Raw genomic sequence first — 16,471 nt, forward strand, 5'->3', positions numbered from 1 at the left:
CAACAGTTAGAACTGGACATGGAACAACAGACTAGTTCCAAATCAGGAAAGGAGTATGTCAAGGCTGTATATTGTCACCCTGCTTATTTAACTTATATGCAGAGTACATCATGTGAAATGCTGGGCTGGATGAAGAACAAGCTGGAATCAAGATTGCCAGGAGAAATGTCAATAACGTCAGATATGCAGATGACACCACCCTTATGGCAAAAAGCAAAGAACTAAAGAGCGTCTTGATGAAAGTGAAAGAGGAGAGTGAAAAAGTCAGCTTAAAACTCAGCATTCAGAAAACTTAGATCATGGCATCCAGTCCCATCACTTCATGACAAATAGATGGGGAAACAGTGTCAGACTTTATTTTGGGGGCTCCAAAATCACTGCAGGTAGTGACTGCAGCCATGAAATTAAAAGGCACTTGCTCCTTGGAAGGAAAATTATGACCAACCTAGATAGTATAGTAAAAAGCAGAGACACTACTTTTCCAACAAAGGTCCGTCTCATCAAAGCTATGGTTTTTCCAGTGTTTATGTATGGATGTGAGAGTTGGACTATAATGAAAGCTGATCGCCGAAGAATTGATGTTTTTGAACTGTGGTGTTGGAGAAGACTCTTGAGAGTCCCTTGGACTTCACGGAGTTCCAACCAGTCCACCCTAAAGGAGAGCAGTCCTGAGTGTTCATTGGAAGGACTGATGTTGAAGCTGCAATTCCAATACAATGGCCACGTGATGCGAAGAGCTGACTCATTTGAAAAGACCCTGGTGCTGGGAAAGATTGAAGGCCAGGAGGAGAAGGGGACGACAGAGGATGAGATGGTTGAATGGTGTCATTGACTGAATAGAATTGAGTTTGAGTAGACTCTGGGAGTTGGTGATGGACAGGGAAGCCTGGTGTGCATGGGGTCACGAAGAGTCGGACATGACTGAGCAACTGAACTGAACTGATCTGAATCGACATAACGTTGTGTGAGTGTAATGGTGCACAATATACAAGTTTATGTTGCACAATGACGACCACACATCAGTTTAGCTTATCAGTTCACATAAGTAGAAACATGTAATTCTTGTGATGAGGACTTTTTTGTACTCTTTTAAGCAAATTTCAGATATGCAAAGAATGTTAACTGTAGTCACCATGCAGTTCATTATATCCCAGAACTTATTTGTCTTGTAACTAGAAGTTTGTACCTTTGACCACCTTCACCCAGTTTCCCCCTTCCCTCTGTCCTCCAGCAACCATTAGTCTGCTCTCTTTTTCTATGAGTCCAGTTTTTTAAGATTCCAGATGTAAGTGAGATCGTACTGTCTTTGTCTTTCTCTGTTTGATTTATTTTGCTTAGGATAATCCCCTCACGGTGCATCTATGTTATTGCAGATGACGGGATTCCTTTCTTTTTTGTGGCTGGATTTTATTTATCCATTCATCCCTTAGGGCACCCTTAGGTTGTTTCCATGTCTTGGTTTTTATTAACAATGCTGCAGTGAACATGGGGGTGCACATATCTCTTTGAGAGAGTTACTTTGCTTCCTTCAGACACATACCCAGAAGCGGAATTGCTGGATCATATGGTAGTTCTATTTTTAATTTTTTGAGGAACCTTCACGCTGTTTTCCATAGGGACTGCACCAGTTTACATTCCCATCAATAGTACATGAGGGTTCTCTTTTCTCTACATCCTTGCCAACACTTAGATAGTGGGTATTGTAACAGGTGTGAGGTGGTACCTCATTTTGGTTTTGATTTGCGTTTCCTTGATGTCTAGTATTGTTGAGCAACTTTTTGTATACCTCTTGATCATTTATGTGTCTTCTTTGCCCGTTTTTTAATCTGGTTACTTGGATTTTTTTTTTTTGCTATTGTATGAGTTCTTCTTTTAAAAATTTGGTTCTGTGGTGTCTTAGTTGCCGCAGTTGGGGTCTTTTTTGCATCATGAGGATCTCATTGCAGCACACAGACTTTCCAGTTGTGACATGTGGGCTTATTTGCTCTGAGGCATGTGGGAATCTTAATTCCCTGACCAGGGAGCAAACCTGTGCTCTCTGCATTGCAAGGCAGATTCTTAACCAGTGGACCACCAGGAAAGTCCCTGAATTGTTATTAACTTACCAGATAAATGATTTGCAAAATGATTATTTCGTTTGCTTTGTAGAAAGTTTTTAGTCTGATATAGTCACACTTGTTTGTTTTTGCTTTTGTTGCCTTTGCTTTTGGCATCAGATTGAAAAAATTATTGCCAAGACCAGTATCAAGGAACTTATCCCCAAAGTTGATTTTTGATGTCCCTGGAACTTGAAGTACAGTTTGGCAGGATATAATATCCTTGGTTTACATGTTATTTTCTTTACATTTCTTGAAAATGGTGTTTTCTTGCTTTATATGTTATTTTTGAGTCGTTTGATATGGTCTGCTTCCCTTGCCTTTGTAGATTATTTGTCTTTTTGTCTGAATGTGCCAGAGTGTTTTGTTTTTTTCTTTTTTCCTTTGAACACTATTACACGGATATGTGTTATAGTTGCTCATTCTGGGTCAATTTTCCTAAGTATCTGGTAGGCCTTTTAAGCATGTAGATTCGGGTCTTTTATTTCTGGATAGTTTTCTTGTTTTAGTGCTGATTCATTGTCTTGAGTTTCTTCGTCAGGGACACCAATGATGTTCTATCACTTTTGCCTGTCATCTCATCAGCCAATTTTTCTCTGATTATTTTGTTTCTTAATTTCATTTTTATTCTCTTTATTGTTTTTCTCCTTACCTTCAGCATCCTTTATTAGTTTTCATTAAAATCTGTTCCCTGCCGTGTACCATATAATTTAGCTTTCATTTTTCAATGATTTTATGTGATGATTTTTCCTGTACTACAGTCAACTGTATTTAATATCTTTGCCATTTTTTCTTCCAGTTTTATTGAGATGTAACTGACATACAGTGCTGTATAAGTTTAAGGTACACAGCAAAATGGTTTGACTTACACATCACAAAATGATTACCACAGTAAGTTTAGTCTTATATAGTCATCCATCATCTCATATAGATACAATGTTAAATATAAAAAAGATTTTTTAAAGTACTTTTCCTTGTGATCAGAAGTCTTAGGACAGCAGTGTTAATTATATTGACCATGAACTTCATTACATCCCTATCTTTGTTTTTGTCTATTTTGATACTTAGTTTTTTTATTTCTGACTTAGGGAATTTTTTTTTTTTAACATCTGTAAAATCTTTTTTTTTTAGGTAATTATTTTTTATTGGAGGCAAATTATTTTACAATATTATATTGGTTGGTTTTGCCATACATTGATATGAATTTGCCCCGGGTTTACATAAGTTCCCCCTCCTGAACCCTGTAAAATCTTTTTTGATCAGTAACCTCAGATACGCAGATGACACCACCCTTATGGCAGAAAGCGAAGAACTAAAGAGCCTCTTGATGAAAGGGAAAGAGGAGAGTGAAAAAGCTGGCTTAAAACTCAACATTCAGAAAATGAAGATCATGGCATCCAGTCCCATCACTTCATGGCAAATAGATGGGGAAACAATGAAGACAGTTATAGACTTTATTTTTGGGGGCTCCAAAATCACTGCAGATGGTGACTGCAGGCATGAAGTTAAAAGAAGCTTTCTCCTTGAAAGAAAAGCTATGACCAACCTATAACATTAAAAAGCAGACACATTACTTTGCCGACCAAGGTCCATCTAGTCAAAGGTATGGTTTTTCCAGTAGTTGTATATGGTTGTGAGGGTTGGACTGTAAAGAAAGCTGAGCACCAAAGAATTGATGATTTGAACTGTGGTGTTGGAGAAGACTCTTGAGAGTCTCTCGGACAGCAAGGAGATCCAACCAGTCCATCCTAAAGGAAATCAATCCGGAATATTCATTCGAAGGACTGATGTTGAAGCTGGAACTCCAATACTTTGGCCACCTGATGCAAAGAACTGACTCCTTGGAAATGTCCCTGATGCTGGGAAAGATTGAGGACAGGAGGAGAAGGGGACAACAGAGGATGAGATGGTTGGATGGCATCGCTGACTCAATGGACATGAGTCTGAGTAAGCTCTGGCAGTTGGTGACAGACAGGAAAACCTGGTGTGCTGCAGTCCATGGGTTTGCAAAGAGTTGGACACAACTGCGCAACTGAACTGAACTGAATTCAAAAGTAGATGGATGTTACAATTTTTTCCAACTTCATAGTTGATTTGTAGGGAGAAAACCATCAACACGAAAGTTTTCATTTGTGTTTTTCTGACTTTTTCTACCACTTTGTGTGTTGTGGTGTCTGTTCATTTTGTGGATAGAGTTCCTTGTTTGAGAGTTCTATTGTCACTCTCGCCTTTCCTTCTCAGTATCTTTTAGGAACTTGTGGTGTTGGATATGAAGAAGGGCAGAGAGAGGCTTGGTATGTTTTGTTCCCATTTCCTTTTCTGCAGGGTCCTTAATTTCCCGCCTCTTACTCCCATCTTTCCACTCATTTCCTTGTCTCCAAGCGATACTATCTCTTCTCTTGCATCTATATACCTAATACTCCTCCAGAAGTGGTTTCTCAGAGGGTACCACAGTTGATGAAGTTCTAGATACTTCCACATCACTAGGGCTGCCACTGCTGATGCTGCTAAGTCATTTCAGTCGTGTCTGACTCTGTGACCCCATAGACGGCAGCCCACCAGGCTCCCCCGTCCCTGGGGCTATGAACTGTCAAATCCTAACTTGTGTTCACTATGTTAGCTTTTCTTGTTTTACTCTTCCTTGGGGTCATTTTGTTGTGCTTCCTCTAAGTCCCCTGGTCGAGTTTGCTGTTTTTCATGGATTCTTTTTCACCTCCTCCTACTCTCTGCGTCCACAGGCTTGCAGAAGGTAGGCAGTTGGATTTCTTATGGAATTTATTTCTTTTTTCCCCTCTACTTAGAGCTAATTTGAATGTTGTTGTGATCTCTGTCTTCTGGTAATGATAAGGTTGAGGCATGGGTTCTGTTGTGGTTTTATTTATTCTCCTTGTTTATTTTGTATCTGTGTGGGAAGTTGAGGGAGAGATTTCTACTTTGAGAGAGCGATGGCTTATTCTGTTGTTGTGCAGACTTGAAACAGCCCCTATTTTCATATGGTTTATATCTGAAAAACCCAGAAGAGTCAACTGAAAAACTACTAAAGACAAAAGAGAATTCAGGGACTTCCCTAGTGGTCCAGTGGCTGCTGCAGGGGATCTGCAGGGGGTTGGGGTTTAATTCCCGGTCAGGGAACTGGATCCCACAAACTGCAACTAAGAGCTGGGTGCAGCCAACGAAAAAAAAAATTGTTGTTTTTTTTTAAAGAAAATTCAGTTTTATCATGCTGTATAAAATTAATCAATAGAAATCCATATGTACAAAAAGCTTGGATGATACGGAGAGCCAGAATAAAAATCAGATTAGAAAATGCCTAAAACCAACCAAACAAAAACTCTAGGAATGACTACAACAGTAAATGCATAAAACTCATATTAGTTTTTTTGGCTGCCATAAAGTGCCGCACACTGGGTGGCTTATAGCAACAGGAATCGATTCTTTCACTGTGCTGCACACTAGAAGTCTGAGTCAAGGCGTTGGTGGGACCACCCTCCCTCTGAAGCCAAAGGAAGGAGACTTCCTTGCCTTTTTCAGCTTCTGGTATCCTTGGCATTTCTCAGCTGTGGCAACATGTATCCAGTCTTTACCTTTCTCTTCATCTGGCCAACTTCCTGTTGTGTCTTTGTATCTTTTCTCTTTTAAGAACAGGAGTCATATTGGATTAGGGCTCAAAATGGCAACCCACTCGTGTTCTTGCCTGGAGAATCCCAGGGACGGGGGAGCCTGGTGGGCTTCTGTCTATGGGGTCACACAGAGTTGGACACGACTGAAGTGACTTAGCAGCAGCAGCAGCAGCAATGCCAGTAGGTTGGGGAACTAAGATCATGCCATGTCATGGCCAAAAGATAAAGTAAAATGGGATTGGTAAACATTTAGAGAAAAACATTGTGTTTTTTAGGAGAATCAGCACAAATACATGTAAGAAAAACTTAAAAAAAAAAAAACGTTTAGAAAGTCTGCTGTTTTCTTCATCAGTTGCTTCTTTTTGTTTGGCCCCATTTTTCTTTTCTTATTGGTCTCTTGGGTGAGTTGAACATTTTATGCTGACATAGTTTTTTGTATAATACTGTATCTGTAAATTACATGAATTCCCAAATGATATTTTAAAACCTCATCTAGCCTGTTGTGATGTATCAAGTTAAGGATACATATTAACAGTTGTATTACTTATCTGGAGTTACAGTTATCTGGAAACAAGGCTTTGCTAAAGAGCATATGGGTAACATGGATCTAATCCATGCAGTCATTGTACATAAATTGAATAATGGTTTAAAATTTGGCTAGTATACCACTTGATTAAAGAGCCTTTCTGTTAGATTTTTGGCAGGATCTTGAAACGTAATGTTCTAAATTTGAGTAATTTCTGATGTTGCTTCTTTGGACAGGGCAGAAATAAGTTTTCTTAGACTTTTGGTTTTGGTAATTAAGAACAAATAATAAATGTTACCTGTGAAAATATTTGAAACAAAAGTATCCCTTCGATTTTATTGTGGAAGCTTGTGTAAGAACATATTATTAATTCAGTTTTGCCAGGGAATGAGGAAGGGATTCTATTTCAGTGAATTTACTTGTCAAAATGTAATAATATGTCTACTTTTCCTTATTATTAATCTGCCAGTTGTCAATTACTTAGTGTACTCGTCTATAGGCCTATCCCATTTGTCCCTATTATGCGCATCCTTTCTACTGAGTATAGTTGGATTGAAGCCTAAAAATTGAGATAAGCAGATTTCGTAAGAATTTTATGTTAAATGAAGCAAGCAAGGCCCATGTCCTTGAGTTACTAGGTTCATAAAAGCTAATTTGAGAGCTGTGGACTTTTTTTTTGCTTCTCTCTGAACTTTGAGTTTTGTTCCAGCAGAATAAGGTGCTTGTTAGATAATTGAATTGTGGATGATGAATATATACTTATCGGGCATAGTCAAGAAATGAGTATTTTGGTTTCCAAAGAATTATAGAATGTCATATGTGATATTGCCAGTTTATAAAAATTAGAAAGTACATAATTTTTACTTAATCTTTAGTAAATGTAACTTAACATCCCTGGTTCAGATGTTTAGCTCTTAAGATCTTTCCGAGGCTTCCATTAATTTATGTTTATATTTATTTATTGTAGGCTGCACTGGGTCTCTGTTGCTCTGCTTGGCTTTCTCTAGTTGCTGTGAGCGGGGGCTAGTTAGTTTTAGTGCACGGGCTTTTCACTGCAGTGGCTTCTCTTGTTGAGGAACACATGCTTAGTTGCTCTGCAGTATTTGGGATCGTCCCAGACCAGGGGTTGACCCTGTGTCCCCTGCCTTGGCAGGTGAATTCTTCACCACCATGGAAGTCTGGCTTCCCACTAATTTAATTAAAAAGAAAAGAAAAAGTAATATCCTGCGTGGTTGGGCTTCCGACCGTATCTCTCCGTCTTCTTCCGTCTCGCCCTTTGTTTTCAGGTTCGTAGGTCTTCTTCAGCTCCTGAAACTAGCCATGTGTTGTTCTTCCTCTGAGCATTTTCCTGTAATATTTGCACCCTCTGGCTGTGAGTCCCCTTCTCTGCCATTGGTTTGTTCCATTTGTCTGTTGCGCTTAGTTCAAACTTTCTCAGAGGAACCTTCCCTAAAACCACCAGAGTTCCAGACCCTTACTGTACTGCTTCCTTTGTATCTGTTTCTTAGCACCGCTTTTAGTGTATTGTCATTACATAGTTAATTGGGGAGTTCATTGCTGAATGTCTGCCTTTAGAGTTAAAATGTAGACTCCATGAAGGCAGAGGCTGTCGTCGTTTCTCGGAGCATCTCAGCATTGTTTGACATGCAGCAGGCTGTCAGTATTTGTTGAATAAGTTAACCAAACGAGTAGTGCTCAGATAACACTATTCAGTATTTCCCTGCACTTATGTCGAAGCTGTTAAAAGTTGTTATTGATTGCGTGTAGAGTTAACCAGTTTTTACTGTTGTGGAGAGTCCTGGGTAAAAGCTTATGTACACCCAGACAGAATTTTTTTTTTCCTCAAATAAAAACAATGAGCAATGATGCGGGTTGTGAGGTTGGTCCAAAAGGGAAAGATGTATGTGTACATATAGCTGATTCACTTTGTTGTGCAGAGGAGACTAACACAGCATTGTAAAGCAACTATACCCCAATTTAAAAGGTGAACAATGAGCATTAAAGCAATTATCTTTTTTTTTTTAAGTGTAAGATGTTGATGGTTCCTTAGAAGAGCAGCTTTTAGTAAATAATTCTTTTTAAATTTCCCTCTTGGCTGCTGTTCTTTTCACCTTCAACATCAGTGAAATTTATTATATTCTATTATAAAAACTTTTCCCATAGCATTTTTTGGAATTAATGAACACAGGTATAATGCCAACCCCAAAACACTATGATAGGAAAGTGACACCCAACATTCTACTATTTTGGATGTGTGAACATGCTCAATGTTTGTGTCTTCTCATTTTCTGCTGCCAAATCATATTAAATGAGATTATCATATTTTTATAAGCATGAAAATAAATAAAATATTGAGTACATAATTTAATGAATATTACTTTTTTTAACTTATGATTCTTTTATTGTTAATTTTTATTGGTGTATAGTTACTTTACAATGTTGTGTTATTTTCTGCTGTTCAGCAAAGTGAATCAGCCATATGTGTATATATGTGTGTGTATATATATATATGTGTGTGTGTGTGTATATACATCCCCTCTTTTTTAGATTTCCTTCCCATTTAGGTCACCGTAGAGCACTGAGTAGAATATTACTTAAAAAGCAAACACAAAACAAATATTTCTTGGGTTCCAGTGTCAGACACTGGATGTATGATAAGTGAAAAGACAGAGGGTCCTTGCCCTCGTATGATTTACCCTTTAGTTGTAGAGATGGCCCGCAATCTGATTATCACACAAATAGATAGATAATGACAACCAGATGTGTCCTTGGAAAGGAGAAGGTAGGAGAGCATTATTAAGTAGAGACCCCTAACCTAGTCTGTGTAGTGGGAGAATTACAGTTGCCCAGAGAAAGTGATGTTTGAGAGAGATCTGAAGGAAAGAGACTTAATGCCTGGGAAAAATTCCAGGCAGAGAGAACAGAAGAGGCTCAGAGACAGGAGGAGCGTGCCTTTGAGGAACAGACAGGAAGGCCAGTGGATGTAGGTGAGAGAAGGGTGTGGGAAAATGGTTCAACACAGAGCTGATGAAGTGATCAGAGAGCAAATGGGACACTGAGGACTGAGTCATTGCAGTGTGATTATTGTCAGCAGTATAAAAACGTAGGAAATCTAACTGTCCACCAGTAGAGTCCATGGCAATGGCAAGCCACTCCAGTACTCTTGCCTAGAAAATCCCATGGATGGAGGTGCCTGGTAGGCTGCAGTCCGTGGGGTCGCTGGGGTTCGGACACGACTGAGCTACTTCAATTTCAGTTTTCACTTTCACACATTGGAGAAGAAAATGGCAACCCACTCCAGTGTTCTTGCCTGGAGAATCCCAGGGATGGCGGAGCCTGGTGGGCTGCCGTCTATGGGGTCGCACAGAGTCGGACACGACTGAAGTGACATAGCAGCAGCAGCAGCAGCAGAAGAGGACTGTTGGTACAAGTTACAGTGTAAACAATGTAAAGGAATATTATATAGTTGTAAAAAGGGAGGAAGTTTACTACCTAATGAAGAAAATAAAGAATTGTAGATTTCATATAGAAATTTAGAAACAGAACTTTTAAAAAAGGGGAAAAACTTGACCCAATGATATATGATTTGTCCTGTATGAAAGGAATTATTTTGGTAAAGTAAGTTATCCCTCTGTATTTGGATTTATTATGATAATAATTATGTATTGTCATATTTTCAAGGTAAAATATATTTTATAAAGTAGCATAGTAGTTTAGAAGATGTCCACTGGGCTGAGATCCTGGGTTGATATTCTGGCATTGCCATTTGCACAGCTGGTTAACTGGGCAAATTAATTCAACTTTCTAAAGCTTAGTTTTGTCGTTTGTAAAATGTGAACAGTACTAACATTTATCTGATAGAGTTGCAGTATGAATTGAATGAGAGAATATAGATAGATATGCTCATCACCTAAGAAAAAAGTTATATACTGTCACTTCCTATGAAAATATCTTCTAATTAATCCCCTTTATCACAAAGTTAGAGTGTAAAAAGAGCATACTGAAGAAAGTTATATCAAAAGCAACTCTGTAGTTGCATTTCAGAGGTGGAATTATAGCTGCTATTTGTTACCTGTTTTATTGTTGTGTATATTTTCCAAACTTTGAAACATGAGCATATATTTAAAATTACTACCATCTTCCATTTAAGTATGCTTTGTCTTCTGTTTCAGCTGGTTTTGCTGAAATTTTAATTTTTAGTAACATCCTTTTCAGCAGTGTTAGAAAGTCTGCAAATCTCAATTCAAGAGACGTTAGTTCAGTAAATGTATTCATAATTATTTTTGCTTTCCTCCTTATATTTTGATTAATGTTGTACCAATTTAAAAGGCTTTGTGCCCACAGCTGCTACGTTGTGATTAGAAAGGAAAGGGGCTTGCTTTTTGAGACCATCTGTGGGAGTTGCATTGTCTGAGCCTGACAAGAGATCATGGCAGATGGTGAGGTCACTGAGAGTGACTTTTTGAGCTTGACATAATGTGCTCATGAAGCTGGAAGAAGAAATCCGACTTATTTTTTTAACCAACAGACGAACATGGTGACAGGAAGAAGTGTACAATTGTTGAGTCTGGATGAAACATGAAGCATCAGTGCACATGACTGGTTTAATCTTTGACAATCGCCAGTACTGCCAAGGTAGCTGTTTGTTGAAACATTCGGTGCTGTGTTTATTTACTTTCTAGGCCCTTGGTTTAAGTCATATGTTACAAATAACATTTAGATTAAAGACAGTGTAGAAAAAAGACAAAAAGCTTTAAAGATACTTAGAAATGTATATTTTTAAATCGAAAGGTTATAGGCTGTCACTCAAAGCCAGTGCAGCATACTTCTTCATTTTTAATTGAATGAAGATCTCTGTCACAGTCGCATGTCTTTTTATAACATTTATCTTAATGTAATTTTATAATTTAAGTTATACTTGAAGGTTTATGCTTACTGTTTCATCTATTAGGAGCTCTCTAGTCTGGATTAGTATTTTGCTCATAGTGTGTGTTCAGTAAATGTTGGCTAGGTAGATAAATTAATGAATGAAGTTATTGTCGACTCTTTGTTAATTTTAGATGAGTTTTTTTTTTTAACCACAATTAAATGGTTTTTTTTTTTCCTACTTTGAAATTGGATTTATGTTGTGGTCTTTATCACTTCTACTGTGTGTGAATTATGTATTATTTATTTTGGAGGAAGAAACCTAGAAGTCAGTGAGCCATTTTTTCCTTAACATTAATGAGTACTTTTGCTAGGTAGTGTCCAAATTATTTTCCATGTCTTGACTCATTTAATTAAGTAGATGTATTGTACAACTGCTCTTTTGTAGATGAAGAGATTGAAGTACAGTGATGTTAATATAAGTGTGCTTAAGATACTCATGTACTTTGGCTCTATTTCAAACTTTTATCATTTAGGTAACATTTAGAAGTTACAGTTAGTGCTTACCTCTGGTGAGAAGATGCAAGGGGAATACTAAACAAAATTATGTTTTGTCTTATTAAGCTCAGTTACTGTAGCTAAGATGTGATTTTATTGGTCACCTCTTGTTACTGTGTGTTGAAATAATAACACCTTGTTAATTTCTTGTTTGCATGAGTAACAGTGCCACTCACTAACCCAGTCCTTAGGAAATATAATCCTGAATGGAACACTGAGTATAGTAAGGAAGCAGATGCTCAGAGACAAGGAGCTGTAACCATTACAGCCATACTCTGAAAATGAAGAAATGGGAGAGGGGGGCATTTAGCTGAATCTGGTAGCCCAGCCTAACAGTGACAGCTTATATTTCATTGACCAGAATTATGTCATGGCCAACCCATCTGGGAGGAAGACAGAAGGTAGTAGTTTTAGTTGGGCGTATTGCTGGTTTGGTGAATGAGATGGGATTTCAGGAACATTTATCTCATATTTGTAACACTGAAGAGTATATAACAGATAATTGATAAATGTGAAACAGTTCCAGTGTAGGAACTTGATTTTCATATGCACTGATGGTAGCTGTGATCAAATCTGCTGCTGAAATGGGAAAGCAGAAATCACAGCTGTACTTCAGGTCTTACTTGGACTTTTAAACGTATGTTTTATTTATCATTGAAAAATCACACTGTTTTAGTGAAAGGTAAAAATGTTTCCTCACCACCCCCTGCCCCACAGTTTTACTTGTAGATTCAAATTCTAGCATGTGAGGCAGACGTTTGGAGCCTCCATTGCTTTAAGCCCTTATTATTTACGGTTTTTTTAAAGTTAAGTTTTATTCTTCCCTTTGAATGTCCTATTAAAGTTTTAATTTTGAAATAATTTTAACATAAGAGAAAAGTTGCAGAAATAGGCAAAGATCTTTTGAATACCCCTGACCTAGAATCACTAGTTTGTCAACATTTTGCCACATGTGCTTTATCATTCCTACTTTCTCTATATATACAAATTATATACATTTATTGATCATTTGAAAGTATGTTTCTTCTGCATACCCTTTCACTAGTAAATATTTTGGTATATTTTTTTCTAAGGTTGAGGAAAGTGAAAAAGTGAAAGTGTTAATCACATAGTTGTGTCCGACTCTTTGCTACTCCATGGACTCTGTCCATGAGGTTCTCCGTACAAGAATACTGGAGTGGGTAGCTAGCTATTCCCTTCTCCAGGGGATCTTCCCAACCCAGGGGTCAAACCTGGGTCTCTTGCATTGCAGGCGGATTCTTTCCTGTCTGAGCCACCAGGGAAGCCCATTCACTTAAAAAAAAAAAAAAAAGAATACAATCCTCTGATCAGAAGCAGGAAATGAAACAATACAGTTATCCAGTCTGCAGACCATGTTTCACTTTTTCCAGTTGCCCCAATAATGGTCTTCATAGCAGTTATTTTTTGTGATTCAAGGTCCAGTTCAGGATCGTGAGTTAAATGTAATTTTCCTATGATTTTAGTCTTAAATCTGTAATGTTTCTTTAGCTCTCCTCTGTTTTTCATGATAAACTAATATTTTTAAGAACTCAGGCTGTTGTTTCATAGAATGTCTCTCAATTTGCATGTCAGCATCATTGCCTCATGATTAGATTTAGATTATACATTTTAGTAAATACCTCAGAAGTGATACTGTGTCCATCACAGTGCACCTGGGGAGATGCATGATGTTGGTTTATTCTGTTATTGGTCACAGGTAGCTTTCATCACCTTGGCTGTAGTGGTATGTGCCAGGTTTCTTCACTGTAAAATTTGATGTAAGAGGTATCTTGTAGGGAAATATTTCAAGACTATATAAATATCCTTTTTCTCACCATATTTCATTTCATCATTTTAGCATCTTTTGATGATTCTTACCTAATCCATTAATATCACAGTGTTTACAGATTGGTGGTTTTCTAACTGCTTCATTTCTTTGTACATATTAGTTGGAATTGTATCACAAAGAAGACGTTTCCCTTACTTGTTATTTGTTTCCATAAATGTGAACTCTTGGATTATTATTTTATTCATTGGGTTTAGAGTCTGTTACAGTCTGTTGTTATTAATATGTACTTAGGTGCTTACTTGCCCCTTTAAACTGGCTGAAGTTGTCCCTTTATGTTGTGGACTCTCTAAGCTGTCTCCTGTATACTTTTAATATGTCTCTGTCATTCCTTACTTTAGATACTCAAAGTGTTCTAGGTTTATCTCGTTCATTTCCTGCCCCTTTGCTGGAATTGGCTATTTCTCCCAGAATCCCTGGTGTTGCTTTCAGTGGATTATCTGCACCAGCATAGTATAATATTTCAAAGTCCAGGTTCTGTCACTTCTTAGCTGAGTTGGTTTGGTTAAATTATTTAACATCTCTAAATTGCACGTTTTATCTGGAAAATGACAGTTAGAATGGTTCACATCTCGTAGTGTTGTTGTGAGTATTAATTTAGGTAATTAAAAAACAATGAATATCACATAGTAATTATGACATAAATGTTGCTTATTATTATGATGACTATTACATTACTGTTCCCTCTTTTTTCCTTTAACAGGATATTCTTTTAAAGAATTATTGAAGACGAAGTTTTTTTATTTGTTTTTTAATGGCTTTACAGAATTTTAAATTGAATGCAGTTTGACATGACAGCAAAAAATGTAAGTATTTGTGAATTTTTAAATGTAAGTATTTAAAATGAGCTATACTTTTTCCTGTGCGCATTTTCTTCACCATTTTGACTAATCAAATTTGGTTTACCAGTATCAATGTATTACCTGTTTTTGTTTCTGCAAAGAAAGAGACTGTGAACTTTAACGCTGTTGAAACTCGTCTCTCACGGCCATGATAGCCTTGTTGCAAACCTCTGCCAGGTTGCTCCGACTCAACAGCTGCAAAATTTCTATCTCCAGAAATGTTCCCACCCCCCTCCTGTTTTGTGTACTGTTAATAAATTTGCTTTGGTGCTTGCTGGAGTTACTTGGCATTATTGAGAAAAATCACTGTTTTCTTTGGCTCCGTGTTTTTCTTTTGGATTTACCATTAAAAATGTGTACAATCACACATTACTCAGAAGCAGCCTGCTGTCCTCCTGGAGGTGATTCCCGACTTCAGTTGTTTTGGGGAAGTTATTCTTTTTTCTTGTTTTGTTTAAGACTGTCATTTCTGAATCTACTTTCTTTCAAGTTATATTGTTATTATACCAGTGGATTTGTTTCCAGTTATGGGGAAAGATTATGCCAGAAAATAAATACTACAACATTTGTGGTAATAACTTATTATAATTACTATACCCAGATTATTAGTTTGGACTCTTTATTTGCAGGTAACAGAAACCAGCTTGAGCTACCTTAAACCTAAAGGGAATTTATTAAGGATAAAGGGATGTCTCAAGGAATTCAAGCGTAGAAATCGAGCAGACCCTCAGAAAGATCTGGGTCCAGAAACTTGAAATCTATCAGGAACTGAAGCAGTATTTAGTTTTCATGTGTCATCTCTGTGTATTTCAGTGCATTAGCTTCATTACTCTGTGTCTCTCTGCAAAACATGTTCCTGAGTTCACAGGCAGTCAGCTTCTCGATCTACTTGTTACAGCACCAGCCTGTTCAGAGAGAGACAGAGAGAGAAGCATGAAGGAAGGGAGGCGGGTAGCTTGACAGATCGTGTCTGCTTATTTCAGCTCTACCTTCAGACTCCTTGGGGAGGACCTCTGGCACAACTCTAGTCTGATATCCACTAGTAGTTTGGTTAGTTATGACCAGACAGACAAGTGTTATTGTGGAAAAAGATCTTGTGAGCCAGACAGATATTTCTAGATACTATCCATTATACAGCTAAAGAGCATCAAAAAATTTAAAAACACCCTCTCTGATTACTAACTTCTACTTTCCAGTTATTCATCTGGCTTTTAGCACCCACTCGTAGTTGTAAGCAGACTTTGCTTTGTTATCATATAATTAAATTTTTAGGATAAATTGTCAGGTGTCACCTGCCTTAATCTGTGGCTCTTGTATCTGTTTGTTTAGTTGCTGTTTGAGGGGAAAAAAGAAGCAAAGTTTTAGTCTGTATATTGGGATTTTTCTTGTTTTTCTCTCCTCCAGGAAAAAGAGAATGTGAAAGTTATCCTGAGCAGAAAGGATGACTGCCATTCAACTAACAAGTATATGTTGGCTTAAAGAGGTCCTTTAAATCTTCCTAGCCATACATACAGTTTGCTGTATTAAAAGTTGTTTCCTTAAAGTAAAAAAAAACATTTGAACCAGTGATAACTATTCTGCCATTATTTTGTTTGTGTGTTTGGATGTCATCAAAGAGTATGCTGTTTGTTTCTCTTCCTGCTCCAGCAACCTTGGGGGAGAGGGCTGTTTGATGAGCTGACCCTCTCCTGATTCCCTGGGATTGAGGGCGTGGGGACGTCAGGCCTCAGACTAGACAGACCCACGAGGGAAAGAATTGAAGTAGACTGAATGTCTGATAAAGCTCACTAGCCATTCTGAAATAGATAAGCACATTTTTGCCACCTTTTAATATATTTTGTTGAGATACTCACTAGAGGGATCATATCAGTTTACAATGCCATGAACAATTCGTTCTCATCTCTCCCCTCCCCATCTTTCTGCAGCAAATAAATATGTTCAACACTGTTCCAAACTCCTACCTTCTTGGGATTTATGGTGTAGTGAGAGGAGATGATAAATATGTAGTGTTAATGATACCTGTTATGGAGAACAGTAAAACAGGAAAGAGTAAGGAGAGAAAGCATAGCAATGTGGAGATCTCTTTCACCAAGGTATTCAGAAGCATCCTTTTTAAG

General features: G+C 37.6%; 1 protein-coding gene across 7 annotated transcripts in view; it reads left to right on the forward strand.

The window, feature by feature from the left end:
* Positions 1-16,471, forward strand: part of TFDP2 (transcription factor Dp-2) — a 194,476-nt gene that overhangs the window by 36,491 nt on the left and 141,514 nt on the right. For 6 of the 7 annotated variants that reach the window (XM_055412504.2, XM_055412519.2, XM_055412470.2 and 3 more), the window contains one exon: positions 14,216-14,318. In XM_055412504.2, the coding sequence (XP_055268479.1) occupies positions 14,292-14,318 (27 nt within the window). In that variant the 5' untranslated portion in view covers positions 14,216-14,291. Of the gene's footprint in view, positions 1-10,859; positions 10,878-14,215; positions 14,319-16,471 lie in introns of those variants that run through there. The other variant, XM_055412477.2, reaches the window with a different exon arrangement.

This window comes from Moschus berezovskii, chromosome 1, assembly GCF_049115385.1.
Source record: "Moschus berezovskii isolate FMDL1 chromosome 1, NW_MosBer_1.0, whole genome shotgun sequence".
Lineage (NCBI taxonomy): Eukaryota > Metazoa > Chordata > Mammalia > Artiodactyla > Moschidae > Moschus > Moschus berezovskii.